Raw genomic sequence first — 16,070 nt, 5'->3', positions numbered from 1 at the left:
TCCCTATTACTAAAGTTCCTGTCGTGATCAAAAGATTATTGGATACGTTATTTAATGTAATTTCAGTATCACTGAGCTAAAAGCTTGGTAGCTTCTTTATATTTAAAACTCTTTTCACCATATCTGCAGCTGCTTGACAGAAAAAGAAAAGGCATCTTCTCAACTCAAGGTTTGTAATTTTGCTTCCTTTAATCGTTCCTGCCGGCAGAATGGTGGAGACTTCAAATGACATACAATCATAAAATACAAAAGATAAGTACATTGTTACGAGTTCCTGAATAATTATTTATGCATATCCAAGCTAATTAGCCAAAACCAAAATCCCCTTGACAAGGACTTACGTATTAATTAAAAAGACCACCATGTTGCTGTTTTCTTTTGTTAAGTTTAATTTACTGACGATCAATTGTACATATCGCGAATTCTGTCTTTTCTTTGTTTACATTGGTTCGTGTTTCATTATCTCAATCCTTTTTGTGGGGCATTTGCAAAAATCAGCATCAACATAGAACTTATCTTTTTCTTGTTCTGCATTAGTTGCTATCCCAATGGCTGCCACATTTTTGTGGAGTATATATAGGTTTTTAATTGCTCTTTCCATGGAGTATCCCCACTCACAAGATATGTCTTTGACATGGGCCACTTTAGCCTTAATTGCACTTGCCTGTTTCCTCCAAGCATTGCTATGGCTTAGAAAGACGAACAACAAAAAACTACCTCCTGGTCCGAGAGGGTTCCCTATATTTGGCAGCCTTCATTTGTTAGGGAAGTACCCTCACCGAGAATTGCATCGGCTAGCACAAAAATATGGCCCCATTATGCATTTGCGATTAGGGTTGGTGTCAACCATTGTTGTTTCATCACCTCAGGCTGCTGAATCATTTCTCAAGACCCATGACCTTGCTTTTGCTAGCAGGCCTCCTCATCAGGCTGCCAAGTTCATTTCCTACGAGCAGAAGAACTTGTCCTTTGCTCCATACGGCTCTTACTGGCGCAATGTTCGCAAAATGTGTACACTCGAGTTGCTTAGCAATGTCAAGATAAATTCTTTCAAGTCCATGAGAAAAGAAGAGCTTGATCTGCTGATTGATTACATTAAGAACGCGTCCTGTCAACGTGTTGCTGTTGATCTTAGTGCAAAGGTTGCATCTCTTAGCGCTGACATGAGTTGTAGAATGGTTTTTGGGAAAAAATATATGGACAAGGAGTTTGATGAGAGAGGATTCAAAGCTGTGATTCAAGAAGGTATGCACTTAGGAGCGGCTCCCAACTTGGGTAATTATATCCCTCAGATTGCCGGACTTGATCTTCAGGGTCTTACAAAGCGTATGAAGGCTGTCAGTAAGGTGTTTGATAGCTTCTTTGAGAAAATTATCGATGAACATATGGAGTTTAAGGATGAAAACAGAACAAAAGACTTTGTCGATGTCATGTTGGGTTTTATGGGATCAGAAGTATCCGAATATCATATTGGTCGAGATAACATCAAAGCCATTATATTGGTAAGAGAAGTACAGAATTTTTTTGCTTTTCGAACCGATTACACTATGGCAGGCACTCAAGCACTGAGATGTTAACCCATTTGCCACATATTTTCATTCCTAAAGGAACAAGTATAGATCCTGATGGCGTTATATTTTTCTTGCAGGACATGCTTGCAGGTTCAATGGACACTTCAGCAGCAGTAATAGAATGGGCACTATCTGAACTCCTAAAGCACCCAGGAGTAATGAAAAAAGTACAAAAAGAGCTGGAAGAAAAGGTTGGAATGACAAGAATGGTGGAAGAATCAGATGTGGAGAAGTTGGAATACTTAGAGATGGTTATAAAGGAAACTTTTAGGCTCCATCCAGTAGCACCATTGCTACTCCCTCATGAGGCAGCGGAAGACACCACCATCGATGGCTATCTGATACCAAAAAAGTCGCACATTATTATAAACACATTTGCCATTGGAAGAGATCCAAGTGCTTGGACTGAAGCAGAGAAGTTCTTGCCAGAGAGGTTTCTTGGGAGGAACATAGACATTCGTGGACGCGATTTTCAACTTCTGCCATTCGGCGCAGGCCGTAGGGGATGCCCTGGAATTCAACTGGGGATGACTGTAGTTCGTCTGGTGGTAGCACAATTGGTGCATTGCTTTGATTGGGAGCTCCCAAATGGTATGCTGCCCACTGAATTGGACATGACTGAGGAATTCAGTCTTGTAACTCCAAGAGCAAAACACCTTGAAGCTATCCCTAATTATCGTCTTCATATTTGATTCAATGGCTTGTGTAGTATGTTGTTTTGATGTTCAAGTTCAGTTATGATGTGTTTCTCTTAATCAGCTTTATCTCTCTTCTATTAGCAGCCAAATCATATGTAAAAAATAGCAACTTGTGTTTGTCAACTGCAGTCTCCTTCCTTTCTAAATAAAGTCCATAGCCTCTTTGAACGAAGCAAGGAGGTGAAATATATAAGGAGTAAAGGATGTTTAAGCAACATAATTATTTTAATATAATTTATGTCATTAGTTAAATTATTTTATTAAATGCGAGGCTATAATACAAAAATAAAATTAGCAATTAAAATATTTATATTTCACTAAATTTAAAATTATTATAATTGTATAACTCAAATTAAATCTAAAATTAATACTAATTCTAAAAATTATTAATTCCTCAAGTAAACGAGCTATAAGGATTATCCTGAAAATGTTGCAAAAGGACATAATCAGTTTTAGTCTTTAATAATATAATCTCCTTCTCTTCTCTTGCTACTTTGCGTTTCTATCTCTACTTTCTCGATCTCTTTTGATCATAGATTTGTTACATATTCATATTTTTTTAATTTTCTTTTAAAAACATAATTATTGTTATTTCTATATTAAAAGATTCTATTAGCACTTTATCATCGAGAATAAGCATCAACATTGAGCTATGAATTTTAGGAATGATTAAAAGAATAATAATAAATTGAACTAACAAATTTAATTTATATTGTATTAATAGATAAGTTAAAAGAAATAAATAGATTTGAGGAAAAAAGAGTAAACGATAATTTTTTTTAATTAAGATAGAGAAATGATAAAAATTGATAATATCTTTGCAATAGATATGAAAATATATTTTTTTCACCGAGTAGGTAATATTAGTTGAACACAAATAATCTTTTAGAGTTAAATTTATTATTTGCTATTGATCTTTATTATTTACTTATTTAATCTTTGATTAATATTAACTGCAGGAATGATGATGTTTGGAGTCTCAACTAGTTCATATACCTCTTTGTATTGTATTAGTGATGGCAATTTGTCTCGTATTCGAAGGTAAATCTGTAATCAGGTTTAAACGAGACAAAAAATATATATCCTGCTAGTAGTGATAAAACGGGAATGGATTTAAGCCATTCTGTCCTGCCCCTTGCTCTATAACTCACCCTGAATTATACCTGATATATATAACTTTTTTTAAATATATCAAATATTATTTAAATCTACATTTTATTTTTTCGATTATACTTAATAATAATTAAAATACTATATAAATATAATAGGTATATATCCAATTCAATCCGATTTCGTTTTAAAAAGGGTTTTTCTACCCGTATCCACCTCAATCCTCGACGGACGAGGAAGGGAAAGGCCAAATCTATCCCAACCCCTCCATTGTCATTCCTATTTTATATATTTAGAAAGTTAAATATATTTCTTTTAAAATTGTATATAATATATGCTTAAAATTAAATTTAATAAAATATTACTTTTTAAATTTCAAATTCAGACTTTTAGGAATAACGTATAAAATATATTAAAAAATTATATTTTTCTTGAAAAGATTGGAAAAAGTATTTTAAGGATTGAGACAATTCATAAATAAAAGATCTAAAAATGAGAGATTAGGATTAAAATATAACTTTGTAAACTACGGTAACTGAAATGATAATACAATTGCTTTGAATTAATGTCAGGCAAAAGGGAGAGGAAGGGAAGGGAGGGAATTTATCCTTCTCTTTGTGAAATTCGAGTTCTAGAACGGGAATTTCAAATTTGTACAACGGTTGAATTGTATGATGCGATGTATACAACTTATAGCCGTTGCAAACCTTTTTTTCCTTCCCTTTATAATAATCTCTGTTTTAGGAAGAAGAAACAGAGAGCTTGCAGGAAAAACAGAGCATTTGTATTTTCATCTTAAAGTTAAGAAACCAAGAGTCACAAATGATTTCTTTTCTCGAGTTTGACACGATTCCATTGAAGCCATAGAGTTCCTCTCTTGATTTCCGAAGATCAACGGCGTCTCCTTTTTTCTTTTTTCTTTTTCTTTCTATTCTATGTGGTAATTCAATGGATTAGAAGCTGCATGTTCTGGTATTGATAACGTGAAACCCATAGTAACTCTTCTTTATAGACAGTTAAAAGCTGCATATTCTGATGAAAACAATAATTCCTTTTCTCACAAAACTGAAATATCAAACATGACAATTAGAGCTCAGGCCTGGTCCAAGTGTGAGTGTATCCCTTTTCCTTCCATTCCAATCCTTATTTTGTTTCTCAATTTGTAACTTTCTTGTGACTTTTCCTTTGAGGGCGTCATTGCAAGAGATTGGATCAAAGCAAGAGCACCAATGGGAATTTCTGATAATAAATTTCCTGTTTTTTCTCAATAACTTCCATTTTGTTTTTCAATTTTTTTTTTATGGTAATAATATCTTTGCATGCTTTCTTGTTATTATTATGGTTTCATTTAAATTAATATTTCAGATTGATTATGCAGGCTGGTGTCATGATCTTCTTTTCTATGTCTTTCAAAGGTATTCTCTTTCCCTTGTGGGATTTCCCACAAATCTATTTCTCTTATAGCAATTATAATGCTATTTGTTTTTGCACTTTCAAATACATTTTCTTTAAATTCTAATTTGAATCCATGGCATTGTAGAAATGCTTCTATTTTTCATATGCTTTTGTACACTAAAATAGAAAAAGCTATTTCAAATGTGATCCTCATCTTAAAAACCTTTCAAGACACATAGGATTTCCAAAAGCAAAATAGTAATAATAAAAAGGAAATAAACATAGTTTGCACTTTCTATTTTTATTGTTTTTGATAATAAAAAGGAAACTCCCTGCACTTTCATTTTATCAATTACACATTCATTTATTTTTTGCACTTTTACTTTATATTAACAACATTATTTCTTTTTATAGCAGCAAATTAACACGTATTGTTAAAAAGAATATAAATGATTTTTTGAATTTTTTCTATTAGTTTTTTTATAAATATTTGCTCTTTGTACTTTTTTTTTCTAATACTAAATTCTCATACTTTTATTTTTAGATGTTTTGACTCTTCTAAATTTTTATTAGCATATACATAATTTATTCTCAATAGATACTTAATGAATAAGAAATGTTAATAATAATTAAATTATAGAAAGAAATATCTAAATAGTACTCAATTTTATATATGCATATGATATATGTATTTATTTTTTAATAGATATTTTATTTTTCATTAGAATTATGTCTTTAATTAAAATAACAAACAAAATCAGTTTATGATAAATTTTAAACAATATATTCAATTAGTTTATAACAAATATTTTTTTTGTTTTACTATTTATTATTAATTGAATTTTAAATTATAAAATATACGTTAGCAAAAATAAAAATATAAAAATTCAACATTAAAAAAATTAAAATACAAAAGCAAATATTCATATTAGAAATGATAGTAGAAGTCTCCCTTAGATACTTAATCGCTTATTATTTTAATATTTTTCTTTATAAGAGTCTAAGCCCACATCTTGCAGGGCCTTGGCCTAAGACGTGTAACATCAAGCCTTGATCCCAAAGATATGAAGGCTTTACTCTTATAATGGAAAATATCACTTTGTTTGTTTAAACTGCTCTTAAAACTTTTAGCATGCATGTCTAGACTATTATCTCCTATTGATAATAAGCCTAACCAAAATCCTAGAAAATAGAGACTCGTCTTGAACCGTGTGTGAGAGTAATAAGATTGGAATGATGATTGTCTAGTTATTGTAAATTTTCCTTAATTATGATTACTAACCTCTAACTTTGTGCATTGTATGCGCATCATGCATACCATGCATCACATTAACCCTTTGTTTTAAAGCCATATAAATTCATCACCTTTGGTTTGGAAGAGATAAAATGATGTTAAGCTAGAATAGATATCAAAAGAGGCCATTTCACCAATAATCAAGATAAGATCTCAAGAAATACTATGCCAGGAGTTGAAATAAAGATGGCTCACGCACAAGAAATTGATGCTATTAAGACTGCTAGAGCTAGTTTCAAGTGCTCACCTAAATATCTTTAGCGACTATGGTACTATAAAGCTTATCAACCTAATTTGGTACACGCTAACTAGTCATAGAGACTAGTATGGAGAAAAGGAGTCGCCATCCAGATAATTCTCCAGGATACTTTGACTAATGAGTGGCGTACTAGATTCTGTAAGGAAGATTCGTCACATCTAGAGATGGATCCAAAAGCCAACTTCCTTATTTGCGTATCCATATTTTTAATTTTATTGTTTGATGGGCTATTCTCTACCCCTTTCTCTTTCTTGTACTGCACTGAGTTTCATCCTTGTATTCTTTTTAACCTCGACTTTTTCCTTTACATTTTTCTTCTCAATGATCACAAGCCATTTTGCTAGTATTAACTTTCTTCTCTCCCCTAACATCTTCATTTTACCCTTCTGAGAAATAGACAACTCTGAGAGTGCTTCTAATGATGCCATCTCCCCCTTCTCTTTGTTTGTTTTTATCTCACCTTTAGTAGAAATCACGAGGCTTGATCTCTTTTCCTTGAGCTGCTACTTTTTAACAGATAGTGTAGCATTGGGTGCTCTGACTTGCCCGATAAAATCCATGTTCCCTTTCTAGCTAACTTTTATTTGTCTCGGTTGGATATCATCTTGTATATATTTCTCAAACTAGTAATTCTTGTTCTTGATGCTTTCTCTTTTCACCACTCTACCTTCTCCTCTCCAATCTCACTCGCCACTCTCTTTCCCTGGCCATTCCACATTCTGGACATGATTTTCGTCACTTTGCCTTCTTCCTCCCTTAACAACCTCAGCTCGAATCCATGGCCCATAAATTTGTCTATCATTTTCCCTGACCTTCAACTCCTCCATAGTTTTAACCTTAGTGCAAAATCTAGTTGCATAATTCATAAAACTACACTTGTAACATATCTTTAGTAACCTCTCATATAGGAAGTTTACCCATTTTTCATGCACCTTCCATTGGTTTATAAAACCAACAGGGATCTACTTATTCAACTCTACTTCAACTATCATTCTTATGTAGTTGCTCCAGTCTTTATCCTTATCCGTCGTAAAGTCGATCTCTCTAACTCCTGCAAATAAGCTTTTTCCAATCTACTCAACATTGCCTCTATTTAATCGACTCAAAGGAAGGCCATGGACATGCATCAAATACCATTCTTTATCAAAATTCACTTCCACAATCGTTTTGTCTAAAGGTACCTTTAGCACAAGAAGTTTATTATGGACATTCCAGGGAATCTCCGAGATCACTCTTTGTCTATTTTTGTATTGTTAAAATTGAATAAGAAGAAATTTTGACCCCTCACACTCAACACTTTCACCCCCTCCTGGAGGTCTCAGAACTTTGCTAGAACCAATCTCATCAAGCTCACTGTAAAGATTGTACTCCACATACTTTTTCCACTAACACCAAATTTAACACATTTCTGCCTTCTACTTAATCCTCTTGTAAAGTTAAAGAAATGATCCTTTTCTCTAGATGTTCCCCTCCTTCCCTATTTGTTTGACTCGTTTGTACTACTAAACATCATTAACGAGCAACAACTAATCACACTCTTCTGAAAATTATTTAATGAAATATTTTAATACAGAACGAATTGACCTTCTCACTTACTACTATCTTTGCTTTGAATAACTATCAAAATTCTACTATTTCGCTATAGAGATAGAGAGAGAACACTTCCTCTCCCTTCTCAACTTTAAGTAATGACGAGACATTCGATTCTATGGTAGATATTCAACATTTACTAACATTAAATTATATTACTTTTTCAGTATCCCTCTTATGCTTACTGAAAAATACGACAAGTGTGTTATTATTTTTTAAATAATAAAATTAAAATAATTACAAAAATTGTATGTTAGTTGTTAGTATCTTACATCCCAAAATATTATGACCTGGGAATTAGGAATAGTTGATAATTTCTATTATTATTTAAACTCTTAAATAAGTATAGATATATTTTTCTCTAAATTCTTTAAGGAGTAGGAAAAAGAAAAGGAAAAGAAAAGCTTATTTTTTATTAATATTAAATTAAAATATTTTATTTAATTAAAAATAATATAAATAATATTTGGCAATTTAATGGACTTATCACTAACCACGGGAGTGTTATTTAACTTTATTAACTTTTTGTCATATAGAAAGTATAAATTATAGTAGTCTTTTATTAAATTTAAAAATTTAGTTATATTTAAAAAAAATTCTTAAACTTTCTAATAAATATTAGAGCATCTTTAATGGTGTTTTTTTATTTTAAAGTATAATTTTTATAATAAAGAGTATTTAAAAAAATATTTTAATATAAAAAATAAGATATTTTATTTAAATTCAATAGATTTTCTATATTTTATTATTTATCTTATATTTATAATTTAAACATTAATAGTTTTAATTTTTTATTTTTATCAATAAAAATAAAAATTATAATATTAATTAAATTAAATATATAAAAATTTATAATATATTTATTAAAAATAAAAAATAAAAAAAGAGCATCGGACCATACATGCTTCCTTTTTCTTTTCTTTTTTTTTTTTTTTTTACAAGTAATTGACTCAAATACCCATCTCTTCAACAAAGCAGCAAAAAAATACGAAATGCCACTGAATTTATCACCACATTCTCTGCAACTCTCACCTTTAGGTTCTTCAAACTTTACAAACAATTTTCCACAAATTCACAATCCTACACTTTCATGGCATCCTTGCAAAAATCTCCGCCAGACCCATATAACCTGCGTTTCAACCCGACCCAGAAAGAAACGGTTTCCCATCAGTGAGGAATCAGAGACCGAAGACCTGGTTCGATACGTGTTGAGGAGTTTTAGTAGTGATAAAGTGCCATTGGTGCGGACACTTGATAAATATGTAAGAGTTGTTAGAACTGAACATTGTTTTTTGCTGTTTGAAGAGCTTGGCAGGCGTGACAAGTGGCTTCAATGCCTTGAGGTATTACTAACTTTCTGATTCCTTTAGCTTGTGAGTGATGTCAATTGTTGAAGTTGTTATCTTCGCTTTTGTTTAGTTAATGGTTTGATTTGGCATGCTATATTCTTGTTATCTTTACTTTTTTTAAACAGATGGGTTCAATTTGGTTTTGCTTCTTTTTATCGTTTTCTATTCTTTCTCAGGAGGAATCTAATTCTAGTTTTTTTAATATTTTTTTTTGGACACTGCATTAACATGTGATGCTGTAGATGAAGAGTGAGATTTTGCTATTTTGTGTGTGGGTATTCATATGTAACATGTTTCCAAATAATTTAAAGCTACATATGATGGTATGGTAAATTTAAACCATGTTCAGAGGGAATGCATGTTATTTGGTGGAATGGGTTATCACTTACTTAGAAATTACACTTTCAGGTGTTTAGATGGATGCAGAAACAGCGTTGGTACATAGCAGATAGTGGTGTTTATTCGAAGTTGATTTCTGTTATGGGGAAGAAAGGTCAAACGCGGATGGCCATGTGGCTTTTCTCTGAGATGCGTAACAGCGGGTGTCGACCAGACTCTTCTGTTTATAATGCACTCATTACAGCCCACCTCCATTCCAAGGATAAAGCAAAGGCTTTAATCAAAGCTCTTGGTTACTTTGAGAAAATGAAAGGTATGCAACGATGTCAGCCCAATGTTGTGACTTACAACATTCTTTTGAGAGCTTTTGCTCAAGCTCGAAATGTAAATCAAGTTAATGCTTTGTTCAAAGATCTTGACCAGAGCATTGTTTCTCCTGATATTTATACATATAATGGTGTGATGGATGCTTATGGCAAAAATGGAATGATCAGAGAAATGGAATCTGTTCTTTCTCGCATGAAAAGTAACCAATGCAAGCCTGATATTATTACTTTTAATTTGCTGATTGACTCTTATGGAAAGAAACAAGATTTTGATAAGATGGAGCAAGTATTTAAGAGCCTACTGCATTCTAAGGAGAGACCAACTTTGCCAACTTTTAATTCGATGATAACAAATTATGGGAAGGCACGGCAGAAAGAGAATGCAGAGAGTGTTTTGCAGAAGATGACCAAGATGAAATACACACCAAACTTCATCACATATGAGAGTCTCATCATGATGTATGGATTTTGTGACTCTGTTTCTAAGGCTAGGGAAATTTTTGATGATATGATTGAATCTGGGAAGGAAGTTAAAGTTTCAACATTAAATGCAATGCTGGATGTTTACTGTTTGAATGGCTTGCCCATGGAAGCAGATTTACTATTTGACAATGCGCGTAATGTTGGGTTGCTACCTGATTCAACAACATATAAACTTCTTTATAAAGCCTATACTAAAGCTAACATGAAGAAGCTTGTGCAGAAACTACTAAAGCATATGGACAGAGATGGTATTATCCCCAATAAAAGGTTCTTCCTAGACGCTCTGGGGGCCTTTAAATCTTTACCAGCAAGTTCAGGCAATCAACAGAATAATGCAAAGACTTAGGCAGGATAATCAGTGATTGTTTTGTGTATTCTTCATATCTTTTCCCAGTTAAGGAAAACTTAAGATAAAGCTTCATTACAATTTGCAAAGGAACGCTTGGCCACTTTAGCATCTAATTAATTCTCCTGCGAATGGTATGTGCATCTTGCTCTTTAATAAGCCGCCTTCTCATATCTTCCTTGTGCGGCATTTTTTTTAGTTTCTTACAAGAGTGTTCAGCCTCTCTCTGAAGTTTTGTTTCAAAATTCAGTCTGTGCCAAGTAATTTGGATGTGTTTCACATTCTAATGCTTAAACATTCGTTTTTGGAACTGTATATCTGCATGCCATTTTAGTTCTGTGTTTCTACTTGCTTACAGCGTAAGATTACTTCAACCAGAAATAGGATAAATTGCTTACTTTCTTTGAGTTTGTTACTTAAAGTTACTGTATGAAGTTATGGTACAACTTGGACATTGCAGTGCTCAAGATGGTTCCTTTGGGAGCTATTGTTCAGTTAGATATCGTGCTTCTGGTTTTTATAAATATTCTTGTTGCACTTGTGTATGTAGGGATAGCTTAGCCTTGGCAAGAAACCAGATTAGGACATTCAACCCAGTACTTACACATTAGGACATTCAAATGAATTTTCTTGAAAATCTCGGCGAAGAAGGAAAGATCTTCCAACATTGCGCTTTACAGGTCCCCTTTAGCTGCTGGTGCTGCATTGACAGTTGAAAAGCTACCTTTGTTTATACAGATATTGTAAAGTATGAAAATACCAGATCTTATGATCCTTCAGATCAAATGTAATCTTTCTTTAGACTTATTTATCAAGGGGTATTGCATCGCATTTTTTAGCAAAGAGCCTCCCATATCTTTTCAACATTCACAAGCTGACAACTTGAATGTTTACTTAGCTAACTATAGCTAACTATGGCTCGAATCTATCACTTGTAACAGCCTTTACTATGGTCTGATTAAGCATATATTTTCAGAACTTGAGGATCCTAGGGATGGCAGTCGGGTAGGTTTTTTTTCGGTTACTCAACCCGACCGAACCTTAATAAGACAAATTCGAATAATAATAAATGAGTTTGAAATTTAATTTTACTATCCGTATTTAGTCTAGGTCGGGTTTAAATTTGAATCCGCAGGTATCCGTTACCCGAGTTCGATTATATTAAAATTTAATTTATTTATTTTTTATTTAATTATTTAGAACATTATTTTGAACTTTACTAAATTTATGTTTGGATTGTATTTATATATTAAATATTTAAATTTGATTAGATTATGTTTTGTATTTTTTCTGTTTACATTAATTTTTGTTATTGTAAATGGGTTCAGTAAATGAGTATCTTTAATTACCCAATTATTTATATAAACAGATAAGGTGCTCACTATCCATTTAAATATCTATAAATATATTTAATAATTATTAATTTAACTGAGTTTTAATCATATGCTCACTATCCATTTAAATATCTATAAATATATTTAATAATTATTAATTTAACTGAGTTTAATCATATTAGAATAGTATGCAGGTTTTTCTATTCGGGTAACAAAAACAGTCTTTTAAACGGATTTAGGACATGTTTAAATATATATATTTTAATCGGATTCGGATATCCTTAAATAGGCGGATATCTTACCCGTTGCTATTCCTAGAGAACCTTGTTTATAACATCAAGCACAGAGCTAATTAATTTGATGTCATTTTCAAACTGAATAATTCCTTACCAGCAAGCAGCTCTTTTATTCCGATGGCATTGCATTTTCAGTGTTGGCCAATAATACAAAATGCTCAAGTGATTCCTCTTCGCAGCCAGGCCTGAGCTAATTCTTTCCTTTCAAGAGCCATCACTGCATGAGAAGAATTTATTCCACAATTACAGATTTAATTCAAGTTTATCTATTAACGAATTCATATCCCTCTCTTCCAAAATGATACTCGCCGAGTTTCTTGAGAACAAAATTTTCAACGATCTCTGTCTGCAAGAGACATTTCAGACCTAGTTCGTTTGGGGAGAAAGAAAGCACTTAAGGCAACCCATTACCCATCTGAACCCTCTGAACTAAATGTTAGCAGCCTGCATTGCAATTATCAGTTTCTGATAGAACTAGATACCCAGAAAATACAGTTTCAATTCCCAAGAGAACTTCATCTTGACTATCAGTTTCTCCTAATAATTGAGATGCTCAACAGCAAATAACTAGTAAAGAACAACCAGAGTCGTTAGATCAGGTATAATGTTGCAGCAGGATCAAGGTGATTTACTATTATGGTTTAATTAACACCAGCATCCAAACAAACTCCTGGGAATAGAAGTTGGCTGATTCAATTCCAAATGTTGCAAAATATAAGAAAATATAGACAGATCCTTAATACGCGAGAGCTAGACCACCACTAAATTGAAGATATGCTACTCAGTTACAATTTAAAATTGCTAGGTGAATAGTTCTCTGCATTTAGAAAAGCAGATAAATAGAAGACCTGCAGAGATCCTTAATTTGCAAGGCTAGTCAACTACAGTTGTGCGTGAAGATAATAATAAGTACAGCAATTTTTTTTTTTGTAATACACAGTGATCCTTTGTACAGTCGATGGAAGTACATTCAACTTGGCAAATGCTTCATACTTTAACTCTAACTGAGTGGAATGAAGCCAATGCCAATCAACCCTCTTCTGACTCTGCAATCAGCAATATTGATACATCAAATAATAGAGTAAACTAAAAACAAAACTGTATTGGTATCTGGAACAAGAAAGAGTATGAAGGCAGGGGCAAAGAATTTACTTTTGTATCTCAAATTCTTACCATGTATAGCTTCCATATTATCTTCCTTATAGACACCAAGGGGTGAGCCACGGACAGAGAGAAGCATCTCACCAGGCTTAGGAAGCCTTAAGGTTTTAGGTGTCATCCCAATAGACATCCTCTGGCTAGTAACCTGCATCAGTAATTAAAGGTATCTTAATCTTAGTCACTTTAGACACTTTATCAAAGAAAAAAGAGGAAAGAAGCAAATGTGCTCCTTTATCTTCTAAGTATGTAATACTTATCTGAACTTTCTAAATTTATCTCATAAAATAAGGTCCTAGGTAAGTCATTTATTGCAAGAAGAAGTCGAACAACCTGCTATCATTAAAATATTGTTCTATAATGAGAAAAAAAGGGATTGTTGTAACAAGTACGCAAACAAGCATGCCTTGTGCTTTCAAGTCTAGCAATAGAGTCACCAGGTATTTAACCATTATAGACACAGTTCCCTTTATCAGTTCCATTCCTTAATTAATACATGAACATTAAACAGCCACCAGCAAGAAGTTTGTTCCCAGGTCTAATGAAAGTTCTTCACCAGACTACAAGTTAAAACACATAATTTGCAAGACACTCGTAAAATTAACTCACAAAAACTTGAAAGCATATTACTCTCTTCTCTTTGGCATTCATTTTAATTTTATTTTGACAGAAGTCAATAGAAACTTTCTCTGTAAAAATTGCAAAATAAAGGGGAAATCATGAGAGAAGTACAAACCCCAGGAGTTTTGAGACCATCCACAAACATCTGAGAATCAGGTGGACCCTCCATAACCTACAAACAGAAATGTCAATTGGTGTGCAGAAAAGAAGAATGAAGTTTGCATTAAACTTAAATATCAAGAGGTGTTTTGAGGACCCAACTCTAAGCATGGTTTGATTAATATGATCCGTGAAGTGAAATAAAAAAAGAAAAAGAAAAAACATTGAGATAAAACCCCAAAGAGAGAACCAGTTTCCAATTTGCCAGAGTTGAACTAGAACAAACAGCAGAAAAGGTACTGAAACATTAAAATTCTTCTACTCAGGGCCAAGAGGAGCTTTACTACCCGAAAATCTGCTACAACTTCATGCTATTTATCTTCAATCAGTAAACACTCTTAAAATAAACATGGTTACTTCAAGAAGAAAATAAATTTCCATCCATTGATTCTGCAGCCTTAAGGTTTAAATGAATCATAATACTACCAAAAAAAAAAACTCTTTCAGAAAACAAAAATGCAGTAACAGAGATTCCAAAGAACATACAAAGTCCTTCATCTGCAGGCTGTCAACACCTAACAGGCTTGTTCTCACTGCAACAGATCAAGTAACCCATGTCATATAACCAAACATCAAACTCACATATTCACCACCAAGAGTAGAAAATTCCAACATTACCCGCATTGCTCGATAATTCAAAGCCAGAAAGAGAAGGATTAGCAGAGCAGTCAGGATAAGCTACGGACAGACCATGTAGAAGAGAAGCATGTAAGTCTCTACCATTAGGAGCTTGGCTCATCGACAAATTATCATCTTTATCACTCCACCGCACTTCGAATTCTCCAGTTTCGCTATTCTTTATGATGGATAAGTTTGGAAGATTTTCTCTGAAAAACTGAAGAACAGGTGTCTGCAGTTTCTCCTCGCTAAAATACGAGCGGAGCAAACGCAACCTTGTCAACGAATGCTCAATTTCGACTTCACCTATAGCCCTAATAGCAGCACATTGCCGCTCAACTAATCAAAAATCAGCAAAATAATGCATGATTAACATACAATTTAAAGAAAATGAGGGAACCTTTGCAATATGAAAACCCAATCAACCAAAACTGAAATCAAATGAACACCCAATCAAACATAAAATAACTTTAAAACCAATAATTAAGTAAAGCAACCTTCTTGGTCGATCAATTGAACTTGTTTTTCTATTTCTTTTTCTGTTTCATCAGCGGCCTTACCAGCTTCACCAGAATTGAAATGAAAAAGTAAGTAATTTGAAAAACACAAATTATACTAACAAGTAAATTAAAAACCAAAAAAAAAAAAGGCAAGCTTCATGAATGAAAAATTAACACCTTCATGGTCTATTAAGGGCACTTGTTTTCCTTGTTCTTGGATTTGGGGCTCAACACCAGGACCAGGTGATGATGCAGCTTCTTTCACATTCCTTTTAACTCTTCGTCTCGGCATTTTTTTCTTATATCTTAACAGAAAATAACCAATACAAAAATTAAATACTGAACTCCACCAAACTGCAACTGAGTAGGGCTTTATGTATTTATGGAGATTTTCAGAGGGATTTGTAGCATTTATAGATCCCAAGTTTTACGAGAAACACTATGGACTCTGGCAGGCAGGCAAAATGCAATTAAAATTATAGATTTGGACGCGGCAGCTTGGAGTTTTGAATGGAAGACAGAGAAAGAGCCAATTTCGCCCCTGAACTTGTACACCGCACGAAATAAAAATCCAGAAGTAGCTTTTTCCATTCAATTAAGCCCTTCTTGTTTTTTTTGAAACCA

The 16,070-nt window shown here is 33.0% G+C and overlaps 3 protein-coding genes across 6 annotated transcripts; 2 read left to right on the top strand and 1 right to left on the bottom strand.

Annotated features, from left to right (window-relative positions):
- The first annotated feature begins 584 nt into the window (after window positions 1–584).
- Window positions 585–2,441, top strand: LOC8286271 (cytochrome P450 71AU50). Its single transcript, XM_002531999.4, has 2 exons — window positions 585–1,502; window positions 1,649–2,441. The coding sequence occupies exons 1-2, from the start codon at window positions 600–602 to the stop codon at window positions 2,261–2,263; spliced, it is 1,518 nt and encodes a 505-aa protein (XP_002532045.3). The 5' UTR covers window positions 585–599; the 3' UTR covers window positions 2,264–2,441.
- A 6,411-nt stretch (window positions 2,442–8,852) lies between these two features.
- On the top strand, window positions 8,853–11,605 carry LOC8286272 (pentatricopeptide repeat-containing protein PPR5 homolog, chloroplastic). 2 transcript variants are annotated; one of them, XR_001536161.3, is made up of 3 exons: window positions 8,853–9,260; window positions 9,675–10,894; window positions 11,311–11,605. XR_001536161.3 is itself a non-coding variant. In XM_002532000.4 (2 exons), exons 1-2 carry the CDS (start codon window positions 8,910–8,912, stop codon window positions 10,758–10,760), a joined length of 1,437 nt encoding a protein of 478 aa, XP_002532046.1. In that variant the 5' UTR covers window positions 8,853–8,909; the 3' UTR covers window positions 10,761–11,075. The 2 variants fall into 2 exon arrangements, 1 of the variants encoding a protein (XP_002532046.1); XM_002532000.4 differs by lacking the exon at window positions 11,311–11,605 and having other exon boundaries at window positions 9,675–11,075.
- A 1,516-nt stretch (window positions 11,606–13,121) lies between these two features.
- Window positions 13,122–15,982, bottom strand: LOC8286273. 3 transcript variants are annotated; one of them, XM_015727145.3, is made up of 7 exons: window positions 15,624–15,980; window positions 15,444–15,509; window positions 14,947–15,252; window positions 14,815–14,861; window positions 14,285–14,341; window positions 13,564–13,696; window positions 13,122–13,436 (listed from the first exon to the last, which is right to left on the bottom strand). In XM_015727145.3, the coding sequence occupies exons 1-7, from the start codon at window positions 15,736–15,738 to the stop codon at window positions 13,420–13,422; spliced, it is 741 nt and encodes a 246-aa protein (XP_015582631.1). In that variant the 5' UTR covers window positions 15,739–15,980; the 3' UTR covers window positions 13,122–13,419. The 3 variants fall into 3 exon arrangements, with proteins under 3 accessions (XP_015582631.1, XP_002532047.2, XP_048232424.1); XM_002532001.4 differs by having other exon boundaries at window positions 14,947–15,285; window positions 15,624–15,972; XM_048376467.1 differs by lacking the exon at window positions 15,444–15,509 and having other exon boundaries at window positions 14,947–15,285; window positions 15,624–15,982.
- Between the last annotated feature and the right edge of the window lie 88 nt (window positions 15,983–16,070).

The sequence above is a fragment of the Ricinus communis genome, chromosome 7, assembly GCF_019578655.1.
Source record: "Ricinus communis isolate WT05 ecotype wild-type chromosome 7, ASM1957865v1, whole genome shotgun sequence".
Taxonomy (NCBI): Eukaryota; Viridiplantae; Streptophyta; class Magnoliopsida; order Malpighiales; family Euphorbiaceae; genus Ricinus; species Ricinus communis.
Note: the sequence above shows the minus strand (reverse complement) of the source record. Positions and strands in the feature narration are given on the sequence as shown.

Coding starts and splice junctions, on each gene's coding strand:
- LOC8286273 (XM_002532001.4), bottom strand. CDS start 15,738: ATGCCGAGACGAAGAGTTAAAAGGAATGTGAAAGAAGCTGCATCATCA. Junction 15,510..15,623: donor GCCCTTAATAGACCATGAAG/GTGTTAATTTTT, acceptor ATTCTGGTGAAG/CTGGTAAGGCCGCTGATGAA. Junction 15,286..15,443: donor TCAATTGATCGACCAAGAAG/GTTGCTTTACTT, acceptor ATTTTTGATTAG/TTGAGCGGCAATGTGCTGCT.
- LOC8286272 (XM_002532000.4), top strand. CDS start 8,910: ATGCCACTGAATTTATCACCACATTCTCTGCAACTCTCACCTTTAGGT. Junction 9,261..9,674: donor AGTGGCTTCAATGCCTTGAG/GTATTACTAACT, acceptor TTACACTTTCAG/GTGTTTAGATGGATGCAGAA.
- LOC8286271 (XM_002531999.4), top strand. CDS start 600: ATGGAGTATCCCCACTCACAAGATATGTCTTTGACATGGGCCACTTTA. Junction 1,503..1,648: donor ACATCAAAGCCATTATATTG/GTAAGAGAAGTA, acceptor TTTTTCTTGCAG/GACATGCTTGCAGGTTCAAT.